The 20,863-nt window shown below is 39.9% G+C and overlaps 1 protein-coding gene across 2 annotated transcripts in view; it reads left to right on the plus strand.

The window, feature by feature from the left end:
* LOC126203393 (ubiquitin-conjugating enzyme E2 L3) overlaps positions 1 to 11,049 on the plus strand; it is a 31,868-nt gene extending 20,819 nt beyond the window's left edge. For both annotated transcript variants that reach the window (XM_049937699.1, XM_049937700.1), the window contains exon 4: positions 10,381 to 11,049. In XM_049937699.1, the coding sequence (XP_049793656.1) occupies positions 10,381 to 10,535 (155 nt within the window). In that variant the 3' untranslated portion in view covers positions 10,536 to 11,049. The remainder of the gene's footprint in view (positions 1 to 10,380) is intronic.
* The last annotated feature ends 9,814 nt before the right edge of the window (positions 11,050 to 20,863 follow it).

The following is a 20,863-nucleotide window of genomic DNA, read 5'->3' on the forward strand; positions in this document are numbered from 1 at the left end:
TTAATGCATAAGGGGTATTTATATTTTGCTCCAGATTTGTGGTTCTGTTTTGGTGAAGTCTTCGATTTGTCTAGTATCAGGCCTCGATGTGTCGATTTTGTCTAGTAGGTTCTGAGTAGTGGTGTATCACCCAAATTTTCCATTCATTGTGCATGATTTGTATTCTGTTCCATCTTCGGGTTTGAGTATTATGCGAAGACACTTGTTTTGAATTAGTTGTAGGTGCTTTGATAGATTCTGAGTTTCATCTTGATAAGCATGTCTGTGCCTCTAAGCATGGGATAAAGTCCATGAATTGTTTTTATTAGCTTGTCTCATTTTGCTGTGCGTCGCTTTTTGTCAAGTGTGACATCAAGATATCTAGTCTACTTCTTGTTTGATTACCAGTTTCCTGCTAGTACTGGTTGTCAGGGGGTTAATTCTGATTTTCTTATTAGCTGCCCAGAGTTGAAGAATTTTTAATTGATGATGAAGTCTTTTTATGACTGATGAGTTGTCTGCTGCCAGATGTGAGTCCTGTGTCAACTGCAAACTGTGCTGGTAGCATATTCTGTAGTTTTGGGAAGTCATTCACATATGTCATGAACAGAACGGTGAAACTACGAAGCCTGGTGGAATACCTTTGGTTTATGTCTTGCTGTACAATTTTTTCCATTGATTTGTACATAAAACCTTATATCCATTAAAAAGCTGCCTGATTTTTATTCAGCACTCCAGCAGGTATGTATTGTTTTTCAGTTTTGTGAGTAGTTTGTCTGTCCACATTCTATTAAACACTTTTTCTATATCAAGGAATACAGCAGCTATGAACTTTGAGATACTCATATTATCAGCTCGGTATTCAGATTTGCAGAGTAGTTATATCTCTGATGAAATTTTCTGTTGATATTCAAATTGTTTGCCTCGTATGATATTGTCTAATAATGATGATGGTCAGATTTGTGCCAGTAATAGTCTCTCAAGGATTATTCCCAATGTTGATAGTGGGCTTATTAGCCTGTAGCTCCCCCAAGAATTGGCACTACATTTGCTGTTCTCCATTTGTGGGGATAATGTTGATTAATTAAACAGCTATTGTAAATTCTGGTTAACAATACTAGTGGCTTCCGTGACTGATGTTTAACATAATTGTTAGTTGTGCCGTCAGCTCCAGGTGCTGAGTTGGTATTGAAGTTCTTGATAATTTGCTTCAGCTCTTGTGGTATGGTCAGTTCTAGCTGGTCTGAGCTTTAGGCATTGTGTATTAGCCTGCCTGATTCCACTGTTCTGTTGTCCTCAGTTTGGTCATTTTGGAAATCACTTGGATTGATAATGTTTTGTTCTTTAAACATTGTGGCATATAATACAACCTTTTCCAGGGGATCAAATATGAATCGATTGTTGTCCTGTAGAACCCTTTTTGGTTGTCTTGGGTTTTGAATGGTGTGAATAAGTTGCCATTCATCTCACCCTGTAGCTGTAAGGTTGACATTCGATATTCCCACAGTTCAGGGCTCTCATGACAACTGCTTTATTTCTGTACTGCAAGTTGTGTTATAAGATCATTGCCATTATATCCTGGCCCTGTTTTTTTTTATGTATAAGTATTGAAGGTCTAGGAGTGCAGGTATGCAGGCAGAAATGCTTCGTAGTATGGCTTCTCAAGTTATTGTTGAAGCTTGCCTGTCTTCTCTTTTGATTTTTGATGATAGTCTCAGTTGTTTGGCCAGTAAGTTCTGTTGTGGTGACTTTTTCTGTAGGCCTAATACTATTATTTAGTGAATGTTGAAAAGATCCACATCAATTTTTTTCTCCCTGTATTAGCCTGGATTGGTGGATCTATTACTTGTGAAATGCAGCTGAGAACTGGGTTGTGATGTGATGCCAAATCATTGCTGACACTTAAGCTGAGGTGTGGGCTGATGTTCTTGTGGATTACTGTGTCCAAAACACCTGGTCTGTGGTTCTGTATGATGATGTGTGTATATGTTGGGTCTTCTAATCCCTTTTTAAATCACTGAAATATTGATGTCCCAGTGAAATGCCCACCAGATGAATTCGTGTGCTGATAACATCATTATTAATAAACACAGGGACTCTCTAGAATGTGATTTTAATCGAATTAATGTCAGATCATGCAGTACTATGGCTTCAAATGGAAAATTCAGCTGTCAGTACTGGATGAAGAGAAGTTACATAGACTACTAGGAGAAGCCAATGTCTACAATATATAAACCAGTTAACGAAAATGGATTGGTCTCATAGAGTGGATAACAACAGAAGTATTGACAAGTTTTTTTTCCAATTCCCTGACTGATATTACGTGCATAACAGAAAAGATATCGTACTGATATCGCATATAAGCAGTATCATACCAATAAATGCTACACTCAAAATTTAACAAACTCAGGATAGTACTATAACAAAGAAAATAATGAATTTTAGACAACATAATGTAATTGGATAGATAAAAATCTAGTCCCCAAGCAGCAGGAGGAGAACTCTTAAAAAAAGGTTTTACATATTTAAGCTTTTGGAGCTTTGGAGCCAGTGGCTCATCCTCCTAGCAGAAGGGTTGAAGGGGAAGAAAGAGTGGTGAAGGAAAACAACTGGAGAGGTTCAGGGAAAGGGGTAGAGTTCGAAAATGTCACCCATAACCACATGTCGGGAGAGTTACTGGGTGGGGTTTTGGGTGACTTTTTCTGAACTCTACCCCTTTTCTGTCACCTCTCAGCCTTCCCCTTCGACCCTTCTGTTAGGAGGAGGTGCCACTTGCTCTGAAAGCTCGCATATGTAAAACTTTTTTGTTTTTTCATATGCTGTTGATTGGTGAGATAGATTTTTTTATCTATATAATTACAAGATACTACTATTAATTCTAAAAGATAATTCTCATAAAAGTGACTGGGACAAGGAAAATTGCATAAATATTAGAAAACTTTACACATTCAAAATGAAAAATGCTAAGTGCAGTGCAAATGAGTACATTTTAAATTACAAAAATAAATGTAGTGTGTGCAAGCAATGACCCCTGATGATTATCTTCCATGTCTCTCTCAACTTTGCTTGTTGGTACCTAGAGCAGACTGAAGCCAATGAAACCTTCTCTACTGGTGTTTTATTTCCTGATAACACTATCTTTACGCAGTCGAGTATGTTGAACATCCGTAATTCTTACCTGTGGGCTCATGGTAACCGATGTGGGCACAGTAGCACATGCCCACCAAGAAAGGTTAGCCATCAGTGTTTTGGCAGGCATTGTACATGATAACTTAATAGGACTGTACATTCTACCTAGTCGTTTAACTGGCCACGCATACATCATCTTCCAACAGGAGGCCGTACCCGAATTTCTGGGCAATGTTCCTCTATGTGTCCATAGATGAATGGGATTCCAGCACAATGGAGCCTCAGGTCACTTCATTCATAATGTCAGGAATCACCTCGACACTGTCTACGGCCAGCAGTGGACAGGACAGGGCGGTCCAGATACATAGCCACTGCATTCTCCCCATTTAACCTATGTGGTTTTGTTCTTGTGGAGTCATATGAAAAGCCTGGTATATGAGAGTCCCATCACTACTGTACAAGCTAGCACTGTAATGTGTCATTACCCCCTTCCCCCCCCCCCCCCCCCACACACACACACACACTTACATGTGAAATCTGCTTATTTAGGTTCCCTCTACCTGCGTTTACATTTTTGACTTATACTTTAGGACAAACTCTGTATATAAATGTTTGATATATACCAAGGAAAATCTGGAAAAATCCAACATTAGAAGATGTGTGGATTTGCCATCCTCAAGACTTGCTATGATCCATAATTATGAATAACACCATCCAAACAAGCCTTGAAGGCCTAATGGTACCAATCATCCACTGTGTCATACTCAGTCTTTATGCATCACCGGATGCGGATACGGAGGGGCAATTGGTCAGCTGACTGCTCTCCTGGCCATGGTCAGTTTTCGTGACCGGCGTTTCTACTTCTCAATCAAATAGCTCCTCAATTGGTCTTACAAGGACTGAATGCACTCCCGCTCACCAACAGAACTCGGCGGATCTGGACAGTGACCCATTCGAATGCTAACAAAGACCGATAGCACTTAACTTCAGTGATCTGACGAGAACCGGTGTTGCCAGCACAGCAAGGCCATTAGCCTCATAATTATAGATACTTGAGTGTAAAATTTTTCAATAAACTCATGCAGCATTACTAAATTATGAGCTAGCTAAAGTACGTTGAATTCTATTCAATTGACGAATTCCTAGAAACTAATTGAGAGTGATACAGAAAATCTTTTTGTTCTTAAATAAGCTAGTTATTCTCTGTGTTGTTTTCTGTATAAATAATTGATTATTGTATAAAACTTGATACCGTTGTAAACTATGACAAAACCACTTGAATGAAAAATACTAAAAGGTGAATAAAAATATTTTATTCTGTTGCTTTGTGCCATTCCTCAAGGTCATAAAGTTGTCTTCCTCTTGTGTTCTTTTGATCTGAATTCCACATTATGTGCGTCACACTTAAATCTGACAAAGCAAGATTTTGTCAAAACAGTACAGTAGTGTGATAAAATCGTCATCTTCTAGATCAATCCCTGGTTGTAAGTATGTGGATGTCAACAAAACTTTCCCATCCGATATTTCTGTAGTTACTGCTGTTGCTTATAGGGACGTTGGCTGCTGGATGGTTTCATAGTTGCGTTTGAATGAGGACTGCAAAAATATTGTGATATATCTCCTCCTCTCCTGTAAGGTCTGCCAGTGCTGTAGCCAGTCATGTTTCTAATTTTGAATCGCTGGATTGCCTAACATGAACATAGCACCAACTCTGCGGCATTCAATGAAATCTGTGACTTTTGGTTTCTTATTCTTGATGCCATTTGCATTGTATATGCAAAATGTGAGGTGCTTTTTCCAGTACAGACATACGTCCATTACTCATTGTGAAAGATTATCATTATATATATCAAAACTAGATTTTTTTGGGAGAAGGTCAGTTGAATTTTTTGAACTGTCTTGCTATGTCCTTAATTTTGGCTATGATGTTGCATCTTTTAAAGGAGGAGACAGTAAATCATATGTTGGAGACAACTTTCATAATTTCTGGTAGTCCCAGGTATTGTTCAGATTTTTGGTTTTGTCATTTCATTCCTTTTTTTGTGTTTAATGTCACTGAGCTTTTTTCATTGCCAGGTTTGGTCTTGGTTTGAATTGTGATTTCCAATGTTTGCACTGGTGGAAAGACTGCTTTTTGGAATATTGTTTCTATGGGCTGGGGTCGTTGTTTTTAGCTGTTATGATTTGATAGCTTTCTGATACTCATCACATCCTGTCAAGGAAGCAGGATGTCCTGATTGCAATGTACACAATTAGGTGGTTCATTGTGACGATGCTTTCAGTTCTTAGAATGGTGATTGTCTCCACATTTGACACACCTAGTTGGCGTTGTACAATAAAATGCTGTTTGAAAAAGGCAGACCCACCCATTGTCTTGTAATCTTCCTACTTTTATTCTTTTAGTAAACATGTATTTATATCATATATTGCATCATTTTGAGGTCCTTTGGGAAGTATGACACAGTACGTAGGTTGACGAATGAACTTTTTTGTTTGTAGGTCTCATCTCTTGAATTGGTGCAAACATGTGACATTGAATTTAAGTATCTTCAGTTCTTCATGAAATTCCTCTTCCAGAACTTCAAGTATCCATTTGATAACGAATTAACATTCTCTATATGTTTGCTGTTAATGGGTATATAATGGCATCTTTCTCTCTTGAAAGAATTGGATTGCAACTCTTTGTCTAGGGAGTGAAAGTGGCATTTAATTTGATTACTTTTACATATTGCATTCACAGGTCCAGCATTTCTGATTGAGTAAGGCATTAAGTTCAGTGTATTTTCCCGTTTCAATAATTTTTGGTGGAGTTTTGGCTTTTATTAAAAGTGGCTATTAGGGGCTGAAGTGGACGGTTATGGTTGAGTTTCTGCAGTGTTTGTATCTGCCATTTGAAACAGTTCTAATTTGCTGTTGCTATTTATTGATTTTCTTACTGGCAGATAGCATTTCCAAGAATTGGTTCCATTTTTTGTTTTTCTTGCGAACACCAGTTTGACATAGTTGTCCGGTCGCTGGTTGGTTGTCTTGGACTTCCATGGGTTGTGATTGGTCGATATTTGCATTGGTTGGTTGGCATTTGTCATTGTCTCAATGGAATTCTGAATCTGATGTTGGGAGCCTTTGGTGAACTATTTTTATGGAAGTTGTCCTATGATAACTACTACTTGTGCTTTGATGGCCCTCTCTCATCAGAGGTGTGCGTGTGCGTGTGCGTGTGCGTGTGCGTGTGCGTGTGCGTGTGCGTGTGTGTGTGTGTGTGTGTGTGTGTTTAATCACCCAGGAACACAATCCTTCTGTCGAATCTTCTGTGGTTGGGCTACATCATGGGTTGTTCAGCTCATGTTTTATGGATTTGCTCTGGCCTGGCCTAAAGGAATGCATATTGGCCTCCTGTGGGTGGAGCTCTGGCTCCTCTTCATTCCATGAGCTATCCATCCTGTCTGTGCAGCTAACACACACAATTTTGCTTGCTTTGTGTCAGCCCCATCAGGCACGACAGTTCCGGTCATGCTAGTGCTGGAAAACACAGTTGAACTGCACAGAATGCAAATAGTGCTCAAAAAGATGTAGTGATCCATGCAAAACACTTCACTCACTGTTCTGAATGGTTCACACTAGGCATGCAAGCCCCCAGCTTAAGTCCACCCAGGCACTTAGGCAGAATTTCAAGGCAACCGGACAAGTGAAAGTGGTTCCAAATATAGTTGCAAGATTTGACCTAAACAAGGTTGCTGTAGACTATGGTGGTTACTTCAGCCTTAAAGTTTATCTTCAACCCAAAGTGCTAAAAGGTTTTGGTCTGTTGTCACACACAACAGTTACTGATGAAATTTAGTATTATGAGTTTCCAGTAGGTAGAAGCAATGCCTTTAGTACAGACAGATTTGCTAATTCATATACTAACCACCATAAGACCCATTCTGTTACAGTAAAACAATTGTTTCGTTTACTTCTCAACTTTCGTCTATACATGCACCATGGAAGGATAGATTATTTGTAAGTGATTCTCTTCAAATTTCACACCTTTTAAAATTTTATCCATAGTCAATTTTATATTTTCATAAAGTAAATGATATAAACATGTTGATTTAAAAACTTGTCAACATAACATGCAAATGTGAGCTACTGAGTTCATTGTTTTTGGCATGTTATTTGGGTTCAAGTGACACCGAATCACATTTCTAACATTGAAATTCAGTATTACTGTGGGCTCATGTTGCCCATAAAATACATTCATTTGCAGAACTACATAGCTGTTGTAAAATGTTGAACCCCAATATCACCAACCATAAATAAAGTGCTACACACAGCCAGAATTTTAGCGAATGGATGGAACTGGAAGCAAGTCTTCAAGGACGACTTACTATTGGTAAAAAGGAGCAAAAAGTAGTGGCAAAAGAAATTAAAAAATTGCATGGAATTCCAACTAACTAACTAACTATAGTGCTTGATGTAGTAACAAAACTAACAAAATTCGGCATTACTTGGCCACAGGAAAAGTGGCACTAGTGTGGAGAGAGGCAACTTTTTGGAATTGGTGAAGTAAAAAACAAAACAGCTGAAGGCTTTAGCATGTAAGTGTGGTTCGAATGGACTTCCCATTATGAACTGTAGACGGAAGCTTATGAGATGCTGCTGCAGTGGCCAGAAGACAAGCAGATGTGCAGCAATGAGTAAAATGTATCGGTCATAATACAGAATTTGTGCCCTGCTCAAACCACTCATTGAATCTAGTTTCCGGCATGCAGCTTCGGTAGAGGTGATTTCATCATCACATTAGAACGTTGTTAAATGTAGTTTTTTTCTGTGGTCACACATTGGTGGGAGGTTCTGATTGCTGCTACAGGCATGTGTTTGAAGAGGATTCAGGTCGCATTGGAGCACAGGAGGTGATACAGTAAACATGACACGAAATCATTACAAAGAAATTTTGACAATGCTAGAGAAGAACAGGAAGAAAAATGACTAGTATTGGTTCATGGTACCCTCCACCATGCACCATACTGTGGCTTGCAGAGTATCTATGTCGATGTAGATGTAGATGAAGCTAACAGAAAAAGACAAAAGCTAGAACTCGCAAACGGACACAGGAATTCAGGTAGTCACGAGGCAGTCATATCTGTTGTGTGTAGTGAATGATGGGTGAAATTATTTGCAAACAGAGGAATTGTGCTCAGAAAATAAGCATGTTACAGATTGTATTGGAGAAGGAATGAGAGGAATCCATAGTCAAGGTTTTAAGTTAAGCTAAGAGCTTGTGTGAGGAACTTGGAATCTTTATTGGCCCTCCAAGATGAATTAGGAGTCACCACATTTCTGGTGATGCAAGTAGAGCTGCCGACTTTTTGCATGAAAATTATTTAAAATGAGGAATGTTTTCTGCATTAGATAGAGTAACTGCTGAAATTCAGGATAGGTTCACCAACTATGGAATTTGACCTAAAATACCTGCACTAATGCTGGGCATGATGATGAGAAATGCAAACTCGACCGAGCTTCTCAGGATGTTGACAGAGAAGAGTGAATGTTGCACCTACAAGCTTTCGTAGCTATGAAAGCCTGTAGACTGTAAGAAGTTATTGATTCTGTCTCACTGGGTTTATTAATGTTCATTTTGAGGTCAAAGTTGAAAAAGTGTAAACTAATATAATTATAATGCTGTGAATATTCCACACAATTGCCATGAGTGATAAGTTGTCAGAGAAGCTTCTCTGGGTTGAAACAGATCCAAAATTATTTAAATACTGCAATGTCCATGTTAAGATTAACAAATGTAGCTATTTTGGTGATAGAACAAGAGGTACAAATAGACATTGATGAAAGTATTAAAGAGTTTACATTGCAAAAAAGACACACACACACACACACAATAAAATTTTAATTTAAAAAAAAGTTTTTTCGGAAACCATTGACATGAACCATGTGACAAAGTATCTCACATGCCCCCTTCCCCTCTTTGCTCCTGCATTTTACAGCCATTATAAGGTACGTTAGTGCTTTCAAGAATGTCGAGACTTCTTGCTGACCCTGAATATGTTTAGAGTGATGTCAGATTCTTGTATGTCAGATTCATTTGTGAGTACATTCTAGGGTTTACAAAGTCAGGTCTTACAGCCTCATGTAACATGTCCTTTCTATAAGGGAAAACACAAAGACACTTTCAGATTTGTCAAGAAATTAACAGTTGTGATTATAATGTTTTGTTCAGACAAATATATGTTCAAGCTCATATTATATTTTTTGTTGCTCTATAAACACCTTCTGCTTCTGAATATATAAGTCAAATTAGTCAGATTATGTAATATTTGTACCTGAGTAAAAATTTTGTGTAGAAAAATAGGCAAGTCATTTGGTTGCCTTGGAAGATGTTGCTCGCAGTTGGCAACAAAACATCAGGAGGAAGAATTTCTACTGTTTGACCACGGCCTCTTAGCCCAGATGTTTTAATTAATGAAGCTTCTTTTGGTTTCTCAAGTCATGGGCTTCATTTTATTTTACTGAGATATTGAGATTTCACTTACTAAAAATATTCTATATAAACCAATTAATTTACCATTGAAATACATTTTCATGAGTATATGGTAGCTGATTTTGTGGGCATTGGCTGGTACCGTCATAGCGTACAAAGTTGAAAGTATGTAATCACTTGATCCTAATTGTTTCATCATGCTAATACCAATTATGTAAACACAGATTTCATAAAATAGAAGGAAGTACTTCTTAAATGCAGAGTGTATGCTGATAGTTATCAGTAGTTACAAAAGAACTTGGATGTAGTATCTGATATTTATTTGATTTCACATTTTTTCTCTTCATTATTATAAATTGAATACTGTGTTAAAACTCCACATAAATGTACTATTAATATGCATGGTTGAGCTTTATTATATAAAACATCGCACTATGTGTTGACTATTACTAAGTAAAAATGAAAGAAGAAAGATAAATTATGTGGAGATTAAATTGTATTCAGAGTTCTCTTGAATTTATTCTTTTTAGAATTTTGTCAGGTATTAAAGATGGATAAATTGAAAATTTGAAACAGTGCACTATATATTCAAGAGTATTATTGGCTTTTGTGTTGTACCTCTGTATGTAATTGCAAAGTGTTGATCTAAATTACAATTTACATTAATAAGAAAAGGGATGAGAGGGGGTGCCCTATTTACTTTTGAAGATATCTTGTGTATGTATTTGAAATACAGAATGTTTATTTAAAATATCTTAGATGAAATGCTGATTGTGAAACTCTCATTTTGTTGTTGTTAGTGATCCAGGCGTTGGTAGCACTTGTGAATGACCCAGAACCTGAACATCCACTTCGTGCTGACCTGGCTGAAGAGTATCTCAAAGACCGTAAAAAGTTTGTGAAAAATGCTGAAGAGTTCACCAAGAAGCATAGTGAGAAGCGACCGTCCGATTAAAGTCTGTGAAATGATGCAGTTCCTGCCTGGACTTTGGGAGGAGAGGTTTTGTGATACACAACTTGAACATTTGTTTGTGATTGTAATTCTGGTGTATGTACAGTGTGCACCGAAAGTGTAGTAAACACTCCTCCCCCCTCTGTGACAGTGTTAGCACCATCTACACTCACCAGGTGAAGCGGTGCATGGGTGCTTGTCAGGTGTTGCCAACACTGGTGTGCATGAGTGCATAAAGAAACGCCCTTGGTACTATTTGTCACTTTGATAAACACCAGCCCAGATACACATGATTTTGAGACTACTATATGTGAAAGTAGTATGGGTATTGTTCTATCACCAATACAGTTTGTCAGTTGGAATTTACAGTGCAGTTTTATTCCAATTTGTTGTCAACTTAATTGTATACATATTTCACAGTTTCTGTTAAAACAATTATATTTAATTGTATGGTATAAATGATTGTTTTCATTAAAAGATAAAGATGTGAATAAATTTTACATATTTAATTTACTAATTTGCTGTGTGTTCCACTCAAAAAACCTGTAATATAAATTGCTGTGAAATATCTTAATATGTATTTGTTCTTTTTGGTATTAGCCCTTAATGTAAATTTAGTATTGTTAAGGACATACATAGAATTAGATTGCTGTACAAAGACTATGAAACTTATTTCCTTGTTGAAGTATGTGACAACATTAGTAACTCCAGAAATATCAGTGATTCGGAGATAGTAGTTATAAGTTTCTTGTACACAGACATGAGTGATATTGTATTGAAATATGTGAATTCGTAAGTTTAAAACAGGAAAGAACATTGGAATATTTTACAAGTACACAGTGTGATTCATATGATATGAGGTAACTTAAAAGTCCACAATTTGTTGCCGAAGCATGTAAGTTGGGGTGTTACAGATGCATTTTGATACACTTATTCTACATATCATTTCTGCATGATGGTAAAGTTTTGAGAAACATCAAGATTAGGTGATAGATAATATTCAGTAGTAGTTGTGATAAAATCAAGAAGCAAACATGAAATACTGGTGAAAGTCGGCAAATAAGAAAACGAATACCCGTTTGAATTGAATGTCTCATCACCCAAATGACGAGTGATTTAATTCCTTTCCTCATATTTCTCAGCAAGCATGGATTGGATGTGTTTAGCTTTTGTAACTAGTATTTCTTAAGAAGCTCATAAGGAAATGAAAACACTCGTAGCATTGGGTTGGTGAAGGTGGTGTCTTGCATTCCATTTCTGGGGCAGAACTGTTTTGACAGAATCCAACTGTCTAAATTTGACATTTTGTGTTTTCGTGTTCACAACCCCTCTTATCTTGTCCTTCTTTTCACCTTATTTATTGCCCTGTCAAAAAGATAGTGAAAGTCATGGGTGGAATACAAATATTGATAGGAATGAAGATAACAATTCAGTATGCAATTGAGGCATTGAATGAATGGTTAGTAGGCACATAAATAAGACTTAAAATTTCGCAAAGCTGTCGGATAATGTGTCGCTGCGGAACTAACTAGCATTGTGCTCGTACACTAATCGGCCAGGACAAGGTGAGTAATATCTTTTATTTCATAAGTGTGTGATATTCACAACTTTTTACCATCATTTTATTTGCTCATTTTTTTGTTTCCATTTGCATCTTTCTAATGCTCCATTTGCATCTTTCTGACGCCGGACTTAAATCACCTATCTGTTATTTTAAAGATAATAAAGTTCACATGGGTGGGATTCAGGCAGACTAAACAGTCTTCATTAATCAAATGGAACCTCCAGAATCACATGGAACATAGGGCAGAAAGTAGCACAGACAGACCATTACACAAAATAATGTGATCTACAAAATAGGAATGAATTGGGCGCACTCAAATGCATGCTTTAAGATTAAAAATGATTAAAGCACATTATAATCGCCAGATCAGTATAAAAATAGAGCTTATGCATAGAAAACAGTGTCAGAATAACTTTTGTGTAGTAGTAGTTGCAGCAGCAGCAGCAGCAGCAGTAGTAGTACAACTTGTACCTTCAACAATTATGCACCTAAAAAAAGTTTTGCATCATCCTGGCTCCCAGAACTCCAGAAGATAGACGTTGACTGTGGATATTGTATCACAGACAGTCACTTTGCCTGTTCAGAAACGTCACTAAGCCTGCCCAAAGATGCAAACCACCATGCATGAACAGTGCCTATTAGGCGAAAGGGGTCGGACAACCGATCATTTCCAGCCATTCCACCAGGAAGGAGATAGATGGCTCGTGTTGCCTGTAGTTGCCTAGACGGTCAGTACCACAGTTCGATCGTGTTTGCATTGTTACTTTGTGTCAGGAAGGGCTCTCAACAAGGGAAGTATCCAGGCATCTCGGAGTGAACCAATGCAATGTTGTTTGGACATGGAGGAGATGCGGAGAGACTGGAACTGTTGATGACATGCCTCGCTCAAGTCACCCAAGGGCTACTACTGCAGTGGATGGCCGCTACCTACAGATTATGGCTCGTGGGAACCCTGAGAGTAATGCCACTATGTTGAATAATGCTTTTCATGCAGCCATAGGACATTGTGTTGCGACGCAGACTGTGCACAATAGGCTGCATGATGCGCAACTTCACTCCAGACGTCCAAGGCAAGGTCCATCTTTGCAACCACGACACCATGCAGTGCTGTACAGATGAGCCCAACAACATGCTGAATGGACCGCTCGTTCTCTTCACCGACGAGTATCGCATATGCCTTCAACCAGACAATCATCGGAGACATGTTTGGAGGCAACCTGGTCAGGCTGAATGCCTTAGACACACTGTCCAGCCAGTACAGCTTGGTGGAGTTTCCCTTGCTGTTTTGAGTTGGCATTATGTGGCGCCGACATACGCCGCTGGTAGTCATGAAAGGCGTCATAACAGCTGTACATTATGTGAATGCCATCATCCAACTGATAATGACTTACTTCAGGATGATGACATTGCTTGACTAGAGTGGCCAGCATGTTCTCCAGACATGAACCCTATCGAACATGGCTGGGATAGATTGAAAAGGGCTGTTTATGGACAATGTGTTGCACCAACCACTCTGAGGGATCTACGCCGAATTGCTGATGAGAAGTGGGACAATCTGGACCAACAGTGCCTTGATGAACTTAAGGATAATATGCCACAACGAATACAGGCATGCATCAGTGCAAGAGGATGTGCTACTGCGTATTGGACGTACCGCTGTGTACAGCAGTCTGGACCACCACCTGTGAAGGTCTCGCAGTATGGTGGTACAACATACAACGTTTGGTTTTTGTGAGCAATAAAAAGGGCGGAAATGATGTTAATGTTGATCTCTATTCCAATTTTCTGTACAAGTTCCAGAACTCTCAGAACTGAGGTGATGCAAAACTTTTTGATGTGTGTATCACAAAAGTAATCTGGTCTTGTGGAGTTCCATCATTATAGAAATCAAAGAATTTCCCAAATGATACTTTTTATAATTCTTAGCAAATTGAACATTAATTATAGTATTAAACTTACTTCACAAAAACCATTTTCAAATACATCCAAGGGTGCTACTGGAAGACCATTAGTTAATAATGCAAAGCTGTTTTACCCTGTAATTGAGTGTACCATAGCACACTATTTACTTTCCCCTCTGTGATGTTGCAAAATGTTCCGTTATTGATGGACAAACTGTTGCATTCTCCCAGATTGATTTGTTCATCACTGTAATGATTCTTATTTACATTTCATGGTTATTTTTAAATGTTTTGATGGGTGACAGAATGACTTTAATGTATGCAAATTCTCATGTAATGTCTGTGTATGAGCAGCATTCTCTGTCATCGTTACACTGTACTCTACAATGTCCTCTTGTGTACATGATATTTGCTCTTGTAGTGTAGAAATTTGATGAATGATCTTTAATGATGCAGCAGCTTCCGCACCAACTTGAACACTGATTACATGCATTGGGTAGATTGCCCTTCACTGCCTTGTGCCATAAGATATATGGAGGCCTTTCAGTAAAACTCTTCCACAGTATGATCAGGAACATGCTATGTTGTATTTACAGAGTTATGGGCTGTGTCCACTCTACCCTAAAGTTTAGAGGTGACAAGCCAGTAGAAAACGGAGATAACTTGAAACTTATGATGATTGGCAACATTTATGATTTCGGAGTTTATTACCATTGTAAAACATTTCTGTGCCATTCCATACATCCTCACTACTTAAACTGAAAATAGGTTGAGATGTACATTTATTACTGTGAAGCAATTCACTCAACCTGTGACTAAAAGATTGCTGTTGTGGCAGAATTTCTAAAACAGCCACTGTCTTCCATGTTGGATGAAACAATGACAGTTGTCATACAGTCATATATTGTTTACTTGATTTGTGGTGACCCGGCACTTTCAGTTCACGCGTTTCTTCAGTACCTTATTCATTCTATGTGGGCATTAATAGTAACCAACTGTCCGTTTACATGAATGGACAGTGGCAAACCCAAACTTAAACATCCAGTTGCCGAATAAGCTGTGCGCCACAACACTAAGAGTTCAACAGCTGCTTCAGTAAACGGGCCGTTTGGATACTTACTTCCAGCAGAAGTTTATCTGAACTACACAGATAGAAACTGTCTGCTGTGTATCCTATACTCTGGAATTCCTGACTCTGACCTAAATTCTCTCTCCCCTCCCCCTTCCTCCCCTCCCCCCTTCCTCCCCTCCCCCCTTCCTCCCCTCCCCCCTTCCTCCCCTCCCCCTTCCTCCCCTCCCCCTTCCTCCCCTCCCCCCTTCCTCCCCTCCCCCTTCCTCCCCTCCCCCCTTCCTCCCCTCCCCCTTCCTCCCCTCCCCCCTTCCTCCCCTCCCCCCTTCCTCCCCTCCCCCTTCCTCCCCTCCCCCCTTCCTCCCCTCCCCCTTTCCTCCCCTCCCCCTTCCTCACCCTTTCTCACCCTCACCCTTTCTCACCCTCACCCTTTCTCACCCTCACCCTTTCTCACCCTCACCCTTTCTCACCCTCACCCTTTCTCCCCCTTCCCGTCTTCCACATCGTCTCCACCTTCCTCTCCTTTCCCCTCCCCTTCTCTCCCTCTGTCTGTCCCTTATGTGCTCTATTCTTAGGCAACTGCTTTCAGTAATCAGTACTTCAGTCATAGTGCGTGTGTGAATGTGTATACTATTGCTAGAATAGGAGCAAGAGCTCAAAAGCTATTTGTAACTATGTTCTATGCGTCGGGCATGAGTCGTCTGTAAATGGTAGCCTTTCCCTTATTTCATGTATTTTTCCATCCAAGAATTCCCATTATTGTTAGACGTTTTATTCTTTTCCTTCATGGTTGTCTTTGGTGAAGATAACAGGTGATTTCTGTGAGTGATCTAATGTGTCCATGGGTCATTGTCTTGCAAGGATTAGTTATTTCACAAAATGAATGCATTCATATTAAAGGACACTGATAAATCTGCTATTGAGGGCCATAAAACCATCTGATTTCCAAAATGCCTATGCCCCACTTCAGTGAATTCAGTTAGATTAAAATTTTTCTTTTCTGCTTTATGTAATTTTTTTTGGAATTCATGCAGTTTGTCATTTCATGATATAATAATATAGAAAGAGAACACCTTTACAGTCTTGAAAAGTAGATATATTGCATTCCTATCATGTAGTATAGGAATCTTTGACTGTCTGAAGAATCATGGCTCTTGGCTTAAAATTTTTTCAGAGATGGTGCAATAATCAATCCATTGCAAAAATTTCAAAGACTATATCTGTACATCAGATAATTTTGCAGTTGTTTCTTTTTAACATTTGAGAACTTTTTGGTAAAATAAAAATCACACATCCAGTTATTCTGAACATTTGATGAAAAGATTTGCAAATGTCCTTATATGGAAATTAAAAAGGTAACTGAAAAATGCTGACTTTCACAACTGAAAATGTTAATATTTCCTGATGAATCATCTATGGAAGGGTATGAAATGTTGCTTTTACTTAGAAAATTCGTTTGATGGCTTTATAGCCTAGAAAATTAACAATAGTTGGGAAAAGATATCTATCCTTGATTACATTCCTAGGACATTCTCTCAGTGCTGACTGATTCACAAAATAAATGCAAGCTGCTTGGCACATCATTGTGGATTCCTTTTTTAAATAGCTATGAGGTTCCCTGTTTGGGCAGTCGCTGCCTCTTCTTGAACCTGCAGTAGCAAAACTGCACCATAGTGAGATGCATAATTTTGCATGCATCCTACATGGAAGCAAGTTGTTACTAATTAACATAAGGCACAAAACTAAGTAGGGTTCTATGTTGCAATGTAAAGAGGAAATTCTGAGTGAATAGGTTAACGTGCTGGCATACATAACAACTACAAACTTCCTACTGTTGTTTTTCAGTCCAAATACTTGTTTAATGCAGCTCTTCATGCAACCTACATCTGAACCTTTTACTGTGATGTAGCCTTGTTATCCCTTTAGCAAATTGTTGATTCATTGATGCCTTGACCTTCCTACTGGCCACTGCATTATCATAGGCACTTTTAATCATGGGCAGGAGGGTTTGCATATGTCAATGATGCTGAAGCAGGGCTGTGCTGGTGGTAGCATAGCTACTGGCATGGCCAGACAGGCTTCAGCAGAGGGGCATGATGATGAGTATATCACAACTTAGAAATGCTGGGCTGTGCTTTTCTCAGGGAACTCCATCAGCAATAGTTGGGTAATGGTACAGTGACTGCAGGATTCCCCAGCTGGGGACTGGCTAGTGCTGCTAGATGCCTACCATAAAACTTGGGCATGCTTTTGGAAGCATCATTAGGTGTGGTGGTGCAACATTGTGTGTTTCAGATAACAGGGACCTTGGCTTCACTGCCTTGCTCACGAGGAACGTACAAACAAAAAAATCTTCAGCCTCAAGGTATGCTACATGCTATGAGGTGAATGGCAATTGAGGTACATCAGTCTGTAATAGGTGTGCTGTCCCTCAGTTGTATAAGGCTTGCCCAGGTACTTGTAGTTCTGTCTGGGTTACATCTGTTTCCCTAGTGGCTCATAGAATCTCTATGAAGCAACCACAGTTCACATATACTTCTGTACGAACAGGCCTACACCCACCCAACAAAGAGAGCTCATTTGGTGAGCCCACCTGAGTAGTAGTCTGAGAATTAGAACAGGACACTAATCTGCCATAACACTTCCATTGTAATTAATTTATATGATCATTCCAAGCTTTCAGAAGATCTCCCCTTTCTATATACACAACAAGTTAGAGGGTGTTATTAGATCCAAAAAAATTTTTAATGGAGCACTTCCTGGTTTAAACTGCAATGTCAAACTAGCTACCTAAGTTTTTGGGATGGGAGACCTTAGGTGACTACTGTCTTGTGCCCAAGCTGCATAACACCCTCAAGTTTTGTAAAGGCATGGTTACCTGGAAATGGATCCCAAGGGGCTACATGAAGAATGGGAAAATATGAATGACAGAATTGCGAGTCAGTGGCAATGTAAGAAAACTGCATTTATTCTAATGTTCAACTCTCTGGAATTACCTGAATGTGTTCTTGCAGGCTATAGCTGTATTAAGGTTGGGCAGTTTGTTCCCAACCAACCCAACCCAATGCAACCTAGTGTGATGCTTCAAATGTAAAAGAATTTGTCACACCACTATGGCTGTGTGTGGAAATTATGGAGGCTCACCTCTCAAACTGCCTGACTCTTGTACACTGCCTCTGAAATGTATAACCTGCTCTGGGGATCACCCAGTGTGAAACAGGAAGTGTGGGGAATATAATGAGGAAAAAGAAATTCTGGAGTTGAAAGTGAAGAGATGCATACATTATGGTGAAACTGAAAAATGTCCAAAGCTACGAAACCTCCGGTGTTTAATTCTTTTGCATCAGCACTGAAGAAGCCAGTTGCCTAGTGTGATGCCTCCTCATGAACCTTCACCACAGATTAAAGTAAGAGTACATGCATTTGTCAGCTCTGTACCTACATGAACAATGCCTCCGATAAGTAAGGAAAAAGTCACTCAAAATCAAAGAAAATGACAGCTAAACTGTTGGATTGACAAGCTCTCGACCTTTCCAGTGGTGAATTTGTTGTCAAGCATATTGATATCCACATGGGAGAACCAGTAAGTCGGGCACAAACTAATGTTCCACCTGACCTTACTAGTTAATAACCATCACTAAGGGAGAAGGATGAGGGCAATCATTTTAATCAGTGGCAGTCACAGAGACTTTCCTATTGCAGTGAAACCTGTATGGACATTGATAGTATTTGCAAGAATAACAGCTACTGGCCCATGAGAGACTCATTTGCATTAAGGGGCTACCACCATTATGAGGACAATGTTACTGGAGACAAGGCTAAGGGTGGAGCAGATGATTTTTATATGGGGTGGGAGAGAGGGATGGTAACAGCATGGGCCTGGAAGTGCCAAGGGCCATTTACCCTGCTGCCTTGGATGGTGGATGACAGGAGACCATGTAGACACATGGTTCAAATGGAAAACTGGTTGCAATTCAGTCAGCACACCATCTTTGAACAACAGCATTGTGCTCAGGAGATGGTGGACCATATCAGCTGTGAGATCCAACAAGCTGCAGCAGATTCCATCCCCACTCCAGCAACTACCTGTCCCTTGGCAGAATGACTAATGGCGCCAGGCGTGTAGCTTTGCTGGAATTCAGACCCCATCAAAATAAAGAAAACTTTCTTATCTTCAGGTCTGCAAGAGCACAAGCGATGAGTGATCAAAGAGTGAAAGAGGAACTCCAGAAAGGATTTCATGACTTCCATTAATTGGTCCACTTCTACTGCGCATTTCTGAGACTCAGTGATTTAGATTTCAGGTAAGGGCAGTACACTTCACCTTATAGCCTTGTTGCAAATAGGGCTTTGGTGGAGGCACCTAGTGACATAGCTCAGGTTTTAGCTGAACACTTTCTTACCATCACTTCATCATCTGCACAAATTCCTTGTGTTCCATAGGGCTGTGGAAATGGGGAGGCACTGCTTATGTAGTGGGCTGGTCTACAATCTTCCATTCCCATGTGGGAACGGGAATCAGCTCTGTCCTTGGCCAGAGAGACAACTCTTATGACCAGATCAGATTTGTTATACCATGTTTAGTCATCTGTGCCCCGGAGCCAAAGGCAAGCGCCTATCTTGTTTCAATCAGATCTCATTTGATGAAGAGTATCCCACAACTTGAGAGGAAGTAATATTAATTTCATTATGGAAACCACAACACTTACCGGAGTGTAGCCCGTAAGTGTAGTACGGGTTCATGGTCAACTGCCACCTTATCTGGCTCCTTGAATCCCAGAGGTCACCATTGTTGCACCCAGTGTGGTTTCAGGAGTGACTATTCTGCTCTTGACAATTTAATCCTACTGGAGACTGCAAGACAGGATTTCTTCATATGCAAAAACCATTTGGTAGGTGCAATTTTTGACCTAAAAAGAAAGAAAAAACACCATTAATTTTGTGGGAGAGACCCTCCCGAAGAAGGTCAAGTGATGGGGCTTGTCCCCTGGGACCCCTCTCCCCACCCCCACCCTCTCTGCCACCACAGTGTGTCTCACACCACAAGCCTGCTACCACAGCTCAGCCATGAGACGCAGCATCTGTGTGCCCCAAGGTCACCCACTCTCTCGGTTCCGTTTCTTGCAGAAGCCTGTTCTACCTCTATGCCCTGCCTATCTCCGTAAGAGGAGGAGGAGGAGGAGGAGGTGGAGAAGATGAAGAAAAACAGTCACAGCACAAGCCCCACCCCCGCACCCCCTCCGGTGCCCCGGAGGTGCCATCTCCCATCTCACAACATTTATGGATGTCACTCCATCTTTGTTGGTGATGACCACTGACTTGAGTGACATTATCACCCCTCAGCTTCTTTATGTCTGACGCGGACTCTTGCCACCGATAATCCAGAATCCAGTGGAATTGCAATGGATATTATCGTCACCTACTGGAAATGCAACTCCTTGTTTCCTCGTGTTCTGTCTTGGTTTTCAAGAAACACACTGTGGTGATGATCACTCTCCAACATTTCGTGGTTATTGGGCATTGTGTCAGAACCATGCTTGCATCAGGATAGCATCTGGAGGAGTCTGCACTTTGGTTCGCACTGATGTCGTTAGTGACTGGATCCCCCTTCACACCAACCTGGAAGCAATCTACATTTACATCCATACTCTGCAAGCCACCTGACGGTGTGTGGTGGAGGGTACTTTGAGTACCTCTATTGGTTCTGCCTTCTATTCCAGTCTCGTATTGTTTGTGGAAAGAAAGATTGTCGGTATGCCTCTGTGTGGGCTCTAATCTCCTTGATTTTATCCTCATG

The sequence above is a fragment of the Schistocerca nitens genome, chromosome 9, assembly GCF_023898315.1.
Source record: "Schistocerca nitens isolate TAMUIC-IGC-003100 chromosome 9, iqSchNite1.1, whole genome shotgun sequence".
In the NCBI taxonomy this organism is placed as follows: Eukaryota; Metazoa; Arthropoda; class Insecta; order Orthoptera; family Acrididae; genus Schistocerca; species Schistocerca nitens.